Source organism: Carex rostrata, chromosome 17 (genome assembly GCF_964058835.1).
Source record: "Carex rostrata chromosome 17, lpCarRost1.2, whole genome shotgun sequence".
Lineage (NCBI taxonomy): Eukaryota > Viridiplantae > Streptophyta > Magnoliopsida > Poales > Cyperaceae > Carex > Carex rostrata.
This window is the reverse complement of record NC_135934.1, coordinates 3,151,202-3,167,900: the sequence shown is the minus strand read 5'-3', so window position 1 is coordinate 3,167,900 and position 16,699 is coordinate 3,151,202. Positions and strand designations below refer to the sequence as shown.

General features: G+C 32.3%; 1 protein-coding gene across 2 annotated transcripts; it reads left to right on the top strand.

Annotated features, from left to right (window-relative positions):
- Window positions 1–6,795: 6,795 nt before the first annotated feature.
- LOC144568718 (uncharacterized) lies at window positions 6,796–15,948 on the top strand. 2 transcript variants are annotated; one of them, XM_078319088.1, is made up of 17 exons: window positions 6,796–7,196; window positions 8,417–8,538; window positions 8,693–8,781; window positions 9,023–9,058; window positions 9,395–9,488; window positions 9,826–9,868; window positions 9,954–10,054; window positions 10,522–10,586; window positions 10,990–11,486; window positions 11,738–11,831; window positions 12,122–12,259; window positions 12,602–12,812; window positions 13,434–13,791; window positions 14,268–14,406; window positions 14,499–14,567; window positions 15,283–15,405; window positions 15,558–15,948. In XM_078319088.1, the coding sequence occupies exons 1-17, from the start codon at window positions 6,979–6,981 to the stop codon at window positions 15,669–15,671; spliced, it is 2,511 nt and encodes an 836-aa protein (XP_078175214.1). In that variant the 5' UTR covers window positions 6,796–6,978; the 3' UTR covers window positions 15,672–15,948. The 2 variants fall into 2 exon arrangements, with proteins under 2 accessions (XP_078175214.1, XP_078175213.1); XM_078319087.1 differs by lacking the exons at window positions 14,268–14,406; window positions 14,499–14,567; window positions 15,283–15,405; window positions 15,558–15,948 and having other exon boundaries at window positions 6,808–7,196; window positions 12,122–12,253; window positions 13,434–13,825.
- The last annotated feature ends 751 nt before the right edge of the window (window positions 15,949–16,699 follow it).

Below are 16,699 nucleotides of genomic sequence, written 5' to 3'. Positions count from 1 at the left end.
ACAGCTGACAAGACAAATATGGAACAAATCTTCAAATTGACCGCAAGTTAGAGCTGAATTGTTTAGTTTTCGGGGAACTAAAATGGTAATTTAAGTTCCCTAATCAGAAGCGGAAGCTGGTACCAGTTTGATGCTAATGCTACTGATAGAATATTAAAGAGACTCCGTGCATTCCCCTCGGACTGTATCGGGTCGGATTCTGATCGGACGGTCCGAATACAGGCTTAATACAGGCTTTATTCCATTGGGTTATATCCGGACTCGTGGGCCTAATACAGGCTTTATTCCATTGGGCTTGTATAAACTCAATGAAAAGGCCTTGGTTTAGTCTATTTTGTTTTGATTTAGTAATTTGAGAAGTATTTGACATCTTCAATTTCTTCTGAATAAAATCGTCAAACACCTGACAAAAAAATGAATAGAGTAAAATGTATTTAACATAATATGAAGTTCCTTTTTTGCACTTTAAATATCTAATCATCACCATCACTTGAACTGATCCCTGATTCAAACACAGAGGTTCTTCATGGTTTTTAGTCAACCTCAATTTATTAAAATGTATTATGTGTTTACAGATGGTTGGTTAGTGGCTACTCATGATAAAGTGGCATGTAAATGTATTTGCATTAAAACACGTGTACATCACGTGCTCAGTTTGATTATGTGAGCATTTTCCATCTTGCAAAAACTAGAACATTCTGGAATTCTGGATTAAACCTTTTAGAACATTCAATTGAAAAATTATGAAATGCGAAAGAAAATTAATTTATTTTATATTTAAAAAAATAAAAAGAATCTTCATTTTATATTTTATTTTTTAACCAGATAAAACTTCTGAAAAATCTGAAATCTACAAATAAATATCAAGTATTTGTTTTATGCAACGTAATGTTTTTACTGCTTAAATAATGATAAATCAATTTTTGCAATGTTGCTCGGTTGCTTTCGGACTGGAGAAAAAATCTCAAATATGTTGTATCATTTTTGTAAATATCCAAAATTAATAAAGTCGTAATGATTTGATGCGGTTCATGAATCAAAATAAAAATTGGACCCATAATTAGTGCAGTCTTATTAATTTTAACTTTTTGTAAAAATAATCTTACAAATTTAATTTTTACTTTCTTTTTTATGATATGAATAAAACATTCGGAATCAATTATAACTAGTAAGAACGCAGAGGAGGGTTCCAATATCTCATGTCTTTCATATTTTATCATAATTCATATTTAATATCTTAGTTTTTAAAGTCAAAATCATCAATTCGAACTGCTCAGCATAATATTTATACTAAAATATATCTAGAAATTTTTTTGGAATTTTTGAAAATATTTTACTATCTTTTAAGATAGTTACGAAATCACTGATTTCGGACCATGCAAAGACAATGATTTTGAACTTATCTGAGAAAATAGTAAATAAAATAAAAAATTATAAAATTTAATATTCAAATATATTTTAATATAAATATTATGTTGAGCGATTCGAATCAATAATTTAAATTTTTAAAACAAAGATATAAAAATATAAATCATGAACGAAGTACCAAAAACATGAGATATTGAATTCTCCTTAAAAACATAACAGGGCCCATAAAAATAGAAACAAAAAAATGTGGAGAAGATAAAGGATGGGGGAATTTCATGTATCACTCTAAAAAACTTTAATATTACATATTTTTTCCTCTAAATTTTAAAATTACATATTTTTCTTTTAAAACTTTCTAAACTCACAAACTTATCCATTTAATCAATAAAATATATTTAATATATTTAAAAACACTTAAATAACTATATTTCAGATTGTAAATTTTTTTCAGACTATTATACCCTTTTCTCTTTCCAATCTTGTTCTCTCTCTTCATTTCTTTATCATGTGTGTCTCACATCGTCTCCATCTATGTCAGCCTCCTTGATCATGTGCATCAGCTCGACAAATGTCAACGACTAGCCCGTTTTAGCTATCGATCTCGCCAGTTGGCTTAAGATCTATGGATCGGAGCAATGCAACGAGCTCCAGCGCGCTACGTCAGGCTACTGTCACTTTCCACATCGAATCGGCGAAGGATATCACGCAGCTGCTTCAATTGATCCCCCGTAGCGTTTACATCTCTATTGTATTGTATGAGATTGATTGATTCGGGAGGTGATGCGGAGTTGGAGAGATTGCAATTAGAAATGTTGAATTTGGAGGAGGAAAGAGCAAATAAATGATAGTTTTTTTTATGGGGATGCGGAGTTGGATGAAGAAATGATAGTTTCTATTCAACTTAAATTGCTGAAAATGCTTCAATACTTGAATGAAGAAAGAGAATCAAAATTAGCTAGTATGATACTATTCAGAGAAATTGAACTCCTGCTATCAGATGGTATAGTACCATTCAATCCATTTCTAGTAAAATCAAGCACTTCTAGCGAACTCGCAGGAAGTCAGGGACACATCACGAAAACTTTAAAATAAATTTGGCAGACACTCAAATAGAGAAAAAGAATTAAAGAGAAAGAACGAGGTTGAGAGGAGGAAGGGTATAATGGTCTGAATTTTTTTACAATATGAAATAATATTATTTAAATACTTTTAAATATATTAAATATATTTTATTGATTAAATGGGTAAATTTGTGAGTTTGAGAAGTTTAGAAAGAGAAATATGTGATTTTAAAATTTAGAATAAAGAATACGGTAATATTAATATTTTTTGAGGGGATACATGAAATTCCCCATAAAGAATCTGCATGACAGCAACAAAGCGGGCCACGTGATATCTAATTCCCAAGCACCTTGCATGATTGAAACGTGTAATTACCTTCTTCGGCGCCTCTGGATTATTCTTTCGCCACCTGGCTACAAAATCATTATATTTATATTTCTGGGTTGCTCCTACTATTAATTATTGGCCGTGAATTTCATGAAATTCTTATATGAGGGATCGGATGACAATTTTTTTTGGTGATATCGGATGACACTGTGTATTTTCGAAGTTTAAACAGTCGATTCAAACTATTTAACTTGATGGATATGTTAAAATGTATTTGCAGATCAAATTTTATATTTTTCTGAATTTTTTTACTATTCATTAAGATGGATACAAAAATTCAACGGTCTGAATATAACGATTTTGTTAAATACTTACTAAATAGTAAAAAAAATTCAAAAAATGTAAAATTTGATCTGCAAGCACATTTTAAAATATCCATCAAGTTGAACGGTTTAGATCGACCGTTTGGACTTTAAAAACTTTGAAAATGCACGATTTTATCCGATATCACCAACAAAGGGTGTCATCCAATCCCTCCTCTTCTTATATTGACTTTTCACCTTTTTGTTATAAAATAAATACAACGCTCAACACGTTGAAAGAATATTTTTAATGCTAAATGAAAACGCCACCATATATTGAAAATAACAAATCTGAAAATTTCGCTAAAAACGTGATATGAAAGAATGGCAAAAATAATAATAGTATACAGCGTTAATGAACCTAAAAAAATATAGTGCATATATGGTTATTTTAATTTTTTGTTTTTCATTAATAAATTTGAAATGATGTCCGGAGATTTTTCTATTACAAATTAAAGTTTGTTCATGAGAATACATAAAATTTGCCGAAATTTTTAAATATACCATACTCCCAAAAAAGATAAACCAAACAACAACGATTTCTAAAAAATTCGAATTTGATACGGCCGCATTTCCTGGGTGCGGCCATCCTTTTTTTTTCCGTTCAGATTGAACTGCATGAGAAGGAAAAAAAAAAGGGTGGCCGCATCCCCTAGATGCGGCCCGCATAAAAGTGGCCGCATTTTGGGGATGCGGCTGTGCCAAAATTCAAAATTTTCAGAAAATGTGATGATTTGGTTTATCTTTTTTGGGGTTATGATATATTTAAAAATTTCGGTAGATTTTGTGCGGAAGATAAGCAAATATCTGATTTTTTTTTTTTTTTTTGCATCGAATTAAAACTCAAATCAAATTCAAATCGAATCACGAACTACAAAATTTTTTTGCCACTCCTACTCGGGACTTTTATTTGTAGTTGTAGACACTTGATTTCGTACATATTTATTTCATAAAATTACAAATATTACATATACACATAAATATGATATATAACGTAAATTAATTAATTTGTATTTTTAAAGTATAAAATACAATAAAAAAATTATTCGCTGATTTATTCCATTTTTTCTTGAGATCAACTCTGTTCTAATATGCGGTTGCTGATGCACTGTAGTACAGTAACCGAAATTTTTATTAATACTATTTAAAAAAATATATATCAAAATATTTCTAAAATTGAAAATTAGAGAATTCAATAAATATCAGGATATCCAACTTAATATGTCGCCTTTTAAGAATAAAGCCGCATTTGATTCTGATAACTATGACAAAAATTTCACAATTATTTATTTATTTTTTAGAAGATGGTATAAATTAGTATTTCGGGTACAATAGTCCAATGCCAGTAACAGTAAACCACCAATGTTTTGTGTACTTCGTACAAACAAATCAACGAACCGCACCGATGCTGATGCATTATAAAAAGAAGGGAATGGAAACATCAAGTTGATACTTGACTTGATAATATCTGAAATTCAATTATTACAGCCCAACAACTGACCATGGTTTGTCAGCTGCTGGTTGGTTGCACGTTCATCTAGATACTGTAACAGTGTAACTCACCCCCGCGTGGATGCAGATATTTTTTTTTTCTTCTTTTTTTTTTGTGCAAATTTAAATAGTTGTCTGAAGTGCTTCATACGTTCTCTATATTAAAACATGTTTGTAACTCAAATTTTACACATTTCTTTTTTATTATTTATTTAGAATTTAAAAATCTCTGTTTTAATAATAAAAAATAAAAAATTCTTAGAAACAGAGTGAATTGGTATTTGTATGAAGTATGAACTGTGAAGTGATGGGCTGAGGCATTGAAAATAGCGTGACTTGCATTTGTTCAATAAACAATTATTGTCATTTTGGCAACACACTACGAAGAGTTTTTTTCATAAACCATAATTGAAAAATGGATTCTTAGGGAACCAATATGATTACAATTTTTTTTTCAAAAACCATAAGAACCGTAGGAATCTCACGGTCTGGCATTTTTTTTTTTTCCAGACCGTGTGCTTCTCACGGTCTTGCCAAATTTTTTTTTTTTTTTTTTTTTTAAAAAAAGCAGATTTTTTTTTCAGACCGTGGGGTTCCCACGGTCTCAATTTTTTTTTTTTTTTTTTTTTTTTTTTATAAAACAGAATTTTTTTTAATTTTTTAATTTTTTGTATTAAAATATTAGAAATGTTGAATATGTTTCTTTGAAAATAGATGAAATACAATATAATTTGATTTATTAGAAATACTGCAATAAATAATCCGGATCAATATTTTTCAGGTCGGATTTTTCGCGGCTGTAAGAAAAATTAATATATTTATTTATGTGTTATTAGAAAAAAATAAAAATGCTTAGATTCTGAGTTATTGATCCGGGTTCAAAAGTCATTTCTAGGTAATCCAGAAAATATTGTGATCTTTCTAGTAAATTTAATTTATGAAAAGTTGTATCTATTTTTGAAAATAATAATAACTTTTAAGTTATTTAATAATTGTTATTCAAAAAGAATTCTCAAAATAGATATAACTTTTTATAAATTAAATGTCCTAGAGGGATCACAATATTTTCTGGATTACCTAGAAGTGACTTTTGAATCGGGATCAATAACTCAGAATCTAAGCATTTTTATTTTTTTCTAATAACACATAAATAAATATATTAATTTTTCTTACAGCCGCGAAAAATCCGACCTGAAAAATATTGATCCGGGTTATTTATTGCAGTATTTCTAATAAATCAAATTATATTGTATTTCATCTATTTTCAAAGAAACATATTCAACATTTCTAATATTTTAATACAAAAAATTAAAAAATTAAAAAAAATTCTGTTTTATAAAAAAAAAAAAAAAAAAAAAAAATTGAGACCGTGGGAACCCACGGTCTGAAAAAAAAATCTGCTTTTTTTTTAATAAAAAAATCTGTTTTTTTTTAAAAAAAAATAAAAAAAATAAAAAAATTTTGGCAAGACCGTGAGAAGCACACGGTCTGGAAAAAAAAAATGCCAGACCGTGACGTTCCCACGGTTCTTATGGTTTTTGAAAAAAAAGTTGTAATCATATTGGTTCCCTAAGAATCCATTTTTCAATTATGGTTTATGAAAAAAATTCCACTACGAATGATGGTAAATTAGCAATATCCTCTTTCCCCTATTTTGGGTTTTTGTTCGAGATTCGTATTAAATATTCAGATTCCTTTCAGAATCCAATACCAGAAGATTTTTAGTTGTACACATGAAATCCGGATCCGTGAAAGCGACATTAGAATTCTTAGGAAACTCAAATTTTGGGTTTGAATCTGGACCGTACGATCTACTTTAACACGAATATTGAAAGAGCTTCTTGCATTCCACCTCGGATCGAATTGAGCCGATTATAATCAAACAGTCGAGTTTAATTTCAAAATTTGAGTTACTTCAGAGGATCGTGATCGCGACATCATGGGCGGATAATATTGAGAAATACTATCGGTTTCCTGTGGCGTAAACTGTAATATGAATCAGTAAGTAGTGTTTAAATTCAGAATTCTTGACGACAGTGATCCGCCACACAAATTACAAAATAAATTCGTCTACGGAAGATCAACAATGTCCTTGGTTAGTACTCGCTAGTCACTAATGACTAATCAGTTGTCAGTTGTCACCAGTCACCACTATTCAGTCCTAAAAAATATAACAGAGAGAAACGGAGAGAGAGAAAAACCTTTTTTTTTTAAACACCTGTTCGGTTTTTCGCCATTGTAGTAATTGTACCATCCAAAACACGCCACACACCCACTTGAAGAAACAAAACCAAAGAAAAGGTTGAGAGATTGGATTGTTCTTGCTTGATCAAGTTTCAATTTTAGTAAGAAAGGAAGGGAATTAACGATGGAACAGAAGCACATAGTGATGTCAGCGCTTGGGATTGGGTTGGGGGTTGGAGTCGGACTCGGACTAGTGTCGGGCCAGACAGTGACGAGGTGGGCCCAGCCGTCAGGTTCATCGGCCGGTGTAACGGCTGATCGGGTTGAACAGGAGTTGATGAGACTAGTGATGGATGGAAAGGAGGGGAAGGTCACCTTTGATGAGTTCCCTTACTATCTTAGGTACTGTTAAAAAATCAATAAATTTCCCATTTACATTTTTTTATATATTATCGTTATTAAAATTGTTCATATGAAAAGTTAAAAGTTGTAGATGTGTCTTTATCTGTTGTATACTTGTATGTTATATTAAGTATTCTTTTTAAATTTTTTGGTTTTATATATAAGAAAAAAAACTGTTCAACATTTGATTAGAGACCACTTTTTTTTTTTTTTAATGATGGTGAACACATTTACAATTCAATTTTGCATTCATATTACAAAATTGTAATTTTTCAGTTTGGATAATATTGTTAGAGATGTCAAATGAATGAACTTTTAAGATGGATGTACAGTAGTATCACCTCCCCTTTTATCTTTTTTGTTTTTGTTTTTGAGTTTTATAAGGGCGAACCAGGGACCAGAAAATTGAGAGATAGAGGGCTGGATAAATAAGTGTTTTGTAATTTCATTTTATGAGGGGGGCTATTAGTATAATTTTTTGCATAAGTTAAAATATGTAAAGGAAAAGCTGATAATTTTCAATTTGTAAGGGGTTCTTTGCACCCCTTCCCCTCTATCCACTTCCGGCCCTGCAGTTTTTTAATTTTTTCACTTAATTAGTTATAAAGGGAAATTAAAGACTGCAGTATTTGTAGGTTCTTTTGAGGTTTTTTTATCCGGTATGATCTTATTACTAGAGTTCTAACTGAGGTTTGATCATGTTCCATAATATTCTTCTTGCTATAGAAGCACCGGAAATTTCAATTAGGTGAACAGAGGCTCTGTTTTTTATTTTTTTCTTGTCTGGTTACTATTTTTTTATATATATAGAGAGAATTTTGGTATCATAAGGTATCTCCTTCATTGTTCTTAATTACAAAGATTACTCAGTCCCATTGGCAGCAGAGGTTACAAAATTAGTAGAAATCAATAGTGGTGGTGGTGATGACTAAGTTTTTAGTCAATCTTATTTTTTTAATGGCATAATTTTTGGTATTGTGAAATATGTTCTTAGATAACAAAATAAAATATGTTAATTGAATATTTCGATCCAAACTTTTTAATGAACACAACTTACTTTTCTGAAATAGATCGCTGGATTTTATTCTTTTGGTAATTCCATGAGTCCGGGATCATTTCAATTTTTTCTTGAAATGAGAAGTTGTAATGGCTGCTCTCCTTTTAATATTACCAGGGAAGCCAAACTGACATTATTTTCTACAATAAATTAACTATTGCAGTGAGCAAACACGTGTAGTATTAACAAGTGCTGCTTATGTGCATTTGAAACAAGCCGACTTCTCCCAGTACACCAGAAATCTATCTCCTGGTAGCCGTGCTATTTTACTCTCTGGACCTACAGGTACATTGTTATCTGATGGAATTCCATACAAAGTGATTTAAGTCAGTTATTTTACGCTATGAACATTATTTGATGCCAAATTTGTAAAGACCAAGAATATAAAATGATTGCACATTGCAACTACAACTAAGTTGTAATTTTGACATATTTTTAGAGCTTTACCAGCAGATGCTTGCAAAGGCACTTGCGGACTACTTTGACGCCAAATTACTCTTGCTAGATGCAACTGATTTCTTCCTCAAGGTCAGTACATATTTGGAACGGCCATTTTCTGGAGCTATTTGGTTGGAGACCATACTGCTCTAATCAAATCAAGATTGATAGCTCAGATTATAATCATTCTATATAATTTAATGGCGATGATGATCATGATTGATTTGGATATATGGCATCAATGTACAGGGTCCCGAGCTTAGTTCGTAAATATATTAAATCTTATAATATGTGGTACTGTTCTTCTTATTTTTGTTACATCTTTTTGCAGCTTCAAAGCAAATATGGCAATGGTGGTGCTAAATCGGTAACATATCTGTTCCTTTTAAATTAATTGTCATTGGAGAATAGAAATATCATCTTGATCTCTTAACAAAGCAGAGAAGTATCTATAATGTCTTATTGTCATTACTTTCACATGGGATGGTAGTTCCATCAATCCTTTGGAAAATATATTTGGCAAGAAAGTTTTTAGATGTTATTTATATGTATGGATGTCTAAAGTATACAATGGACGGTCATTCAGTTAAATATGGTATCCATATATATATTTGTCAAAGCTCTATGTGTTGTGTGTTTAATTATATTATTGTTTGTCAAGCACCTGAATTTTCTGATGCGCTTATTTTCTTTTAATTTTTAGTCCTTCAAAAGATCAATTTCTGAGACTACACTAGAAAAAATGTCTGAATTTTTTGGATCTCTAGCAACGATTTCTATGAAGGAGGAACCAAAAGGTAACACCTTATTATTTATTCTCCATACAAACATGAACGTACTACCTGGTATCAGTAATTCAGTATGCATCAGTACTGAATCGGTAAATTGAATATTAAACATAAGCCAGCTGCTCAAGAAAATGGGGGAAACAAAATGATTAATTTGAGATCAGGTTCATACCAAACTGTGAGAGATCATAATGTGTGTATAACATTATAATCTGATACTTTATTGATGAAATGCTCGCTTCATTTGGAATAAACAGTACTTTTATTTACCTTGGCATCATTCCAAAATTTCGGTTATTTATTTTTAGATTTATTGCTGCTCAATTAAATTATGTTCGACTTTCAGGTCCAATACGAAGGCAAAGCAGTGGGGCAGACATCCGATCAAGGTATTGAACTCCTTTAAAATTTCAACAACCTTTTCAGTTTATCATACTTATATCTCATATCTAGGTTAACAACTTGTCTTTGAAGGGGTTTAGAGCATACAAGTAGCACATCAAACCTTAGGAGAACTGCCTCTTCATCATATGATCTGAGTAATCTTGCATCGCAAGGCTCTCCTGTCAATCCTGGTTAGTATTATCTGTAAGATAAACAAGGGAAGAACATAATAGGAGTCCTTCACTTGGTCTCCAAATGTACACCTTTCGTTACCAAAAAATATATAGATACCTTTCTGTTTTTTTTTTTCACAAGGGGGGTTGGGCTTACAGCTTAGCTTATTGGCCAAATTAAACCTCAATTAATTATTCAAATAAAATAATCTTATAATTGGTGTCCAACCAATACATGGATCCTGTACTGCTCTGTGGGTGTATATATGTGTGAGGGGCTGAGGGCACACACCCAGGAGCCTACATTGATCAATGAAACCTTACAATTTGGTATTGTAACCCTTGAAAATATTACCCAGAAGCTTTCTGTTCTTTTCCTAGTTGTAAATTTCTGTTCTCTTTATCAAAATATGGGGATCGTTGTGCTTTCAGTATCCTTGATCTTTCTACTTTCTTACTATTTTTATATTTCTATTTTATTCTAGGGCCCCTCAAACGCACCAGCAGCTGGTCTTTTGATGAGAAGCTCCTAATTCAGTCCCTCTATAAGGTTTTCTGTTATACTAATTCAATATGCCTTGGTATTAAATTTTTACCTTATTTTGTGAAATATAAGGTTAAAATAAAATGCAAGCATTATTTTTTTTTTGAGGTAGAAGACTGCAGGCAATTGCCTACTAATAAAATTTTAATTAAAGAAACAAGAATATTTACAGCAGTGGTTCAGCACATATTGGAACGGAGTTACATGGTCCTAGTGGAAGCATATCTAGATAGAAATTACTCTCATTGGTTATACTTGGTACTCATAATATTTTCTTGAGCCTTTATGTTTTAATGTTCCTATTTGTTTAAATTAGGTCCTTAAATGGGAACTATAAAACTTGAAGGACAAGATGGGAAATTGTGATAAGTTAGGAGCACCTTCATCTAAATTACTCATATTTTTTCAGGTCCTTACTTCCATATCCAAGAAAAACCCCATAGTTTTGTATGTCAGAGATGTAGAAAACCTCCTTTTCAAGTCCCAACGGATGTACAATCTATTCAAAGCTATGCTTCAGAAGCTAACTGGCCCTGTACTGGTACTTGGGTCTCGAATCCTTGAACCCGATGCTGACTTGACCGAACCACCCGAAAAGCTCTCGATCCTCTTTCCGTACAACATAGAGATAAAGCCACCTGAGAGTGGGTCCCATCTAGTCAGCTGGAAGTCCAAGCTGGAAGAGGATATGAAGACGATACAGTATCAAGATAATAGAAACCACATTATCGAGGTGCTTTCCTCGAATGATTTGGATTGTAACGATTTGGGGACCATTTGTCTGGCTGATACAATGGTTCTTGGTAAATATATTGACGAGATTGTGATTTCAGCTGTTTCATACCATCTTATGAATAATAAAAACCCTGAATACCGAAATGGGAAGCTTGTTATTTCTTCCAAGAGGTCAGTTAACAGAGCTTATCCTTTCATAATGCCTTTTGATGTTACAATTGAATTTTCATATCGTAATCCTCTAAAAGAAATCAATACCACTGTTAGTCGAGAACAACATAAAACTACGAAAATAGTCTGTAATGTGCTTTCTTTAACCCCTACATGAACTTCATTAACCTTACTTTTTATTATTAGTTAACCATTTGAAATATTATTCATTATTTTGCTTTTGTTTGTTTGGTTGGTTGATCGTGCTTCAGTTTGTCACATGCATTAGACATTTTTCAAGAGAACAAACTTAGTGGCAAGGACACTCAACAGTTGGAGACAACTCCTGATGCCCCAAAGCCAAAGGTTTATTCAATTTTCTTTTCCTTACTATTAGTCGATGACTGTTGTACCACTCTACCGATACATAGAGACCACTCATTCTATTATTGAACCTGATTGGTGCCATATTGAACCAGCATTTTGCCAATACTACATTGATTATTTTTACATGCTTGTATGTCCCGGAGGAGAAGATGTTATGGATCAAACACTTATTTATTTCTATTTATTCTATTCTTGATTTATTTTTGGTTCCTGGGGGAAGCAAATTGAGCTCTAATTGCTACCACTTTTTTGTTCTTGATGAGGCATAGATGGATGATAGCAGAAATGCTCCAGCTGCTGCGAAATCAGAGAAGAAAACAGAGTCGACGGTTCCTGACAATAAAGGAGGCGAACCAGGTAAATCTGACACGGCTGTCCAAAAGGACGCCTCTATTTCGAAGGTACCGGTATGTGTTCTAATTCTAGCTCTCCCTCTACAACCTTGTTTTTGAAATTCTATTGTGCACTTTAGTACTGAACCTGACCAGTCATAGATCAACGTTGTTACTCACTGTTAAACTGGGTATGTTGATTTTTCTTTCAACCAAACTATCAAGAAACAATTAGACCAGTGATTTAGCAGGAAGAAAGAAAAAAAAAATGTAAATTTTTTTAGATATGGTACAAGCACCTGGTACAATAATTAAAGCTGTACTGTGATCACTGCTTAACTCACCAATGGCTGCATAACTAAATATCCTGAAACTTATCAAGATGTAGTTTGATATAACTTCTTTTTCTGGCTTTAGGATGTTGCTTCTGACAATGAGTTTGAAAAGCGAATAAGGTCAGAGGTGATACCAGCAAATGAAATTGGAGTAACGTTTGACGATATAGGCGCGTTAGATGACATAAAAGAATCACTTCAAGAGCTTGTGATGCTTCCTTTACGCAGGCCTGATCTCTTCAAAGGAGGCCTTCTCAAGCCTTGCAGAGGGATTCTACTCTTCGGTCCGCCAGGTACTAATAACCAAGTACTATTTTCAGTACTGAAACCATGATCGGAACCTTATATTGGGACGCATACTACATTTGGTAGTTCAATGCAATTAGAAGCTTACTTGTTAATTGGTTGGCATGAAGATCATAATTTTCTGTATTGCTGAAATTTCAGCATGTGTATACCAGCTTGAATCCTGAAATGTTTCAGTATTCTAAGCTATCTGCTTTTTAATATTATCATATTTCACTGAATTTTGTTTATCAAAGTCTCATTTTGCAAATCAGAACTTAAAGAATCTCAATCAAGTTTTAATATTACAACTCATTTATTTCACTTACCCTCCATTGTCATATTCTTGTGTCAATTACTGACGATAGGGTATACCTTACCGGTATGTTGAAACTCTAATTCCTGATACTGTTAGTTTTACCATACTTTATTCTAACTAAGCTATCTTGTACAACAGAGCTTTATTTAAGTCCCAGTAAATGAGTAAGGTATATTGCACGATTTATCCAGTTTTTGCATTATTTCAACCTTAAATTGTAAATTAGTTTCTCAACCTCAACTCAGTTTGCCATCAGTTTCACGACCAGTCATTACCAGCTGACCTTATTAACCATTTTTTAATCTGACAGGTACAGGAAAGACCATGCTAGCAAAGGCCATAGCAAATGAGGCCGGTGCGAGTTTTATAAATGTGTCGATGTCAACCATCACCTCAAAATGGTTCGGCGAAGACGAAAAGAATGTCCGGGCTTTATTTACCTTAGCAGCAAAAGTGGCCCCCACAATAATATTTGTGGATGAGGTGGATAGCATGCTGGGGCAGAGGAGTCGAGTTGGTGAGCACGAGGCAATGAGAAAGATTAAAAACGAGTTTATGGGTCACTGGGATGGGCTTTTGTCTAAGCCCGAGCAGAGAATCCTTGTGCTTGCAGCCACAAATAGGCCTTTTGATCTTGACGAGGCTATTATTAGAAGATTTGAGCGAAGGCAAGTATTTAGTCTATAATAAGCAAGTATTATTTCCAATACATAAGAGCCACTTTTATGAAAACGGCATGCTGCTTTTCTCACATTTAGTAGCAAAAACAGACATTCTTTTTGAGGTATTTGTAATTGACACAATGATTAGGTCAAGGGTAGACAATTTTACCCCTAACTCCAATATTCCTCTTTGTTGTGCCCAAATTGAATGGAAGCAATGCAATCTTTAATCTAGATAAGGAGTTGTAATTTCACATGGACTATTCACTGAGCAGTGAGCATGACAAAGGGTAACTTTGTCATTCTTGTTGCAAGTAAAAATTGGTTTTAATACTTACAAATTTAGTTTCAAGTCACTTGGAAACTGTTAGAAATGTGGATTGGTTATTTGAAAAACATTTGTGACAAACCGTGTTATTTAAAGAGAAAATAGATTGTCTTATTTTCAGCAGACTAAATATATTCTTTCTTCCATGAGATAGAATAATGATCGGGCTACCATCTCTAGAAAGTAGGGAGCTGATTCTAAGGACACTCTTATCAAAAGAGAAAGCAGGTGATGGACTTGACTTCAAAGAATTAGCAACAATTACTGAAGGTTACAGCGGCAGTGATTTAAAGGTCTTTATCATACTACTGATTTGATTAGATATTATAATCTAATGTCAGAATTTTATAACTAGTTATGCTGTATGAATTTCTATTTCCTGCAGAATCTATGTACAACAGCAGCATACCGACCTGTAAGGGAGCTAATCCAAAGAGAAAGGCTCAAGGAACTGGTAATTAGTCTATTCATTCAAAGAATGCATTTAGTTTATGCTCTATAGTAATACCCCCTTTGTGTTTTCATTTTTGTTTCTGTATTCATCCTTATCATATATTTTTTTTCCTGCTTTCTGTACTTTGATTAATATAATTATTTAGGCTTCTTTGTAATACTTAACATAAAGAGTGAGACTATGGTACTATGCATAGAGTGGATTGGCCTGTACTATGGGTCAATATCTCCGGTTTTAAAATTCAAATAGTAGATATGAACCTTTCAACATCTCCATATGAAAATGTACTTGTTTACTAAATTTCACATTTTTTTATAATTTTTTGCTATTTTTTAAGACAGGTAGAAAATCACTACTTTTGACTGGTCTAGAATTTTTAGATAAAGTGATTTTCTACTTATCTAAAAAAATAGTAGAAAAAATTGTAAAATTTGATTTAGTACATTTTCATATGGAGATCGTGGTGAATGGTTCAGATCGACTGTTTAGACTATGAAAACGGAGATATTGATCCATAGTACGGACCATGTCATGCTATGCATAGTTGATAGTACCATAGCCTCACTCTAACATAAATATATACAACATTCTGCCGCAATTTCTGTTTTGTTTCGGCATTCTCTGGTTAATTTTTGAAAGTTAGAGATGTCAAATATGCCAGGCAAAACAAAAAGAGTTATTTTCTGATTTGAAATAAGTTCTTCAAATATGCCAGGCAAAACAAAAAGAATCAGGAGAGACTCCATCGAAGGAATCACTAGAAAAGGAAGGAGAAGCTAAAGAAGCAATCACTCTTAGGCCTCTGACAATGGATGATTTTAGGCAAGCTAAGAACCAGGTGGGTTTTTTCTACAATTTTCTCTTTCATATTGCAATAATTTCAAAGAAGTAATAATTAAAGTATACTGATTTCAGAACTCCTCTAACAGTTTTTCATTTGAGAAGTTTATGAAATTCAATGTTGATTCTTTTTTAAAATAAAAAATGCAGGTGGCAGCCAGTTTTGCTGCTGAGGGGTCGATAATGAGCGAGCTCAAGCAATGGAATGAATTATATGGGGAAGGCGGATCGAGGAAAAAACCGCAACTGACTTACTTTCTGTGAAAATACAAAATATGTTTGCTCTTCGTTTGTCATAATGGTGACATATCATGAGAATTAGAGACCAAATAGTGAAGAGACGCTCATAAGTCATGACAACGTTCTGTTTCAAAAACTGTAGTTTGGTTTGAGTAAACTAAATTGGTATGAAATTTAGCTTTGAACTATCTGTTTTAAGTAGGCAAAACCGTAAAATCCTCGAATGAATTTTTGTTATTACAAAAGTGTCGACTGTAGTGGTGCTTAAAAGGCGTAAATATCAAAACTAGCTATATTTGTTTTATGTACTGAGGTTACAAAAGCGCTTTGAATGACCGAACCAAAGTTACAAGGAAGAAAAGTTTAATTTGGTAATAGTACATAATATTTTCTGATTATTGCAGGTTTAAAATTCAATTGAATTTTTTTTTTGTGGATATAAATGTGGTTTCAAACAGTTATTAGGTTAGTAAATGGAAATTCAAAATTGAATTAATTTTGGTTTATGACAAGTACAATTGAAGGGCTATGTTGGCATGTTCACACAACTGATTTAATTAGTAGAATTAATTTGCTTTCTAAAATGAATTGGAAATGTCATGAGTAGGCTTCGTAGTTTAATCATCCATTAGGTATTGAACTAAAAAATATTTCGTCAATCAACATGTATATATAACTGGTACACCCGCCTCAGGCAAACAATGTAATAAAAGAATGCGGAGTTATTAGATTTTCATGTTTTATGAGGCATTGGAGAAAACCAAATTAGTTGTTATCTTAGATCAATTATCAATATGAGGCAGAAAGTGTTATATCTACAATGAGTAAAGATTGGAGTTCAAGTCATCTAATTATTTAATATTTACAAAAAAAGAAAGAAATTTTTCGTTAGTGTTTTGTACAAGAACTGTGTTAAATTAAAAGTTGGAGCAGATCAACTTTTTTTTTTTTTTTATGAAAGAGTCCCGATACATCTTAATTATCATTTATATATTAAATAAATTAATGAAACGTTTTAATTAAATAGGTTACAAGTCATTAAGTTGTGGAAA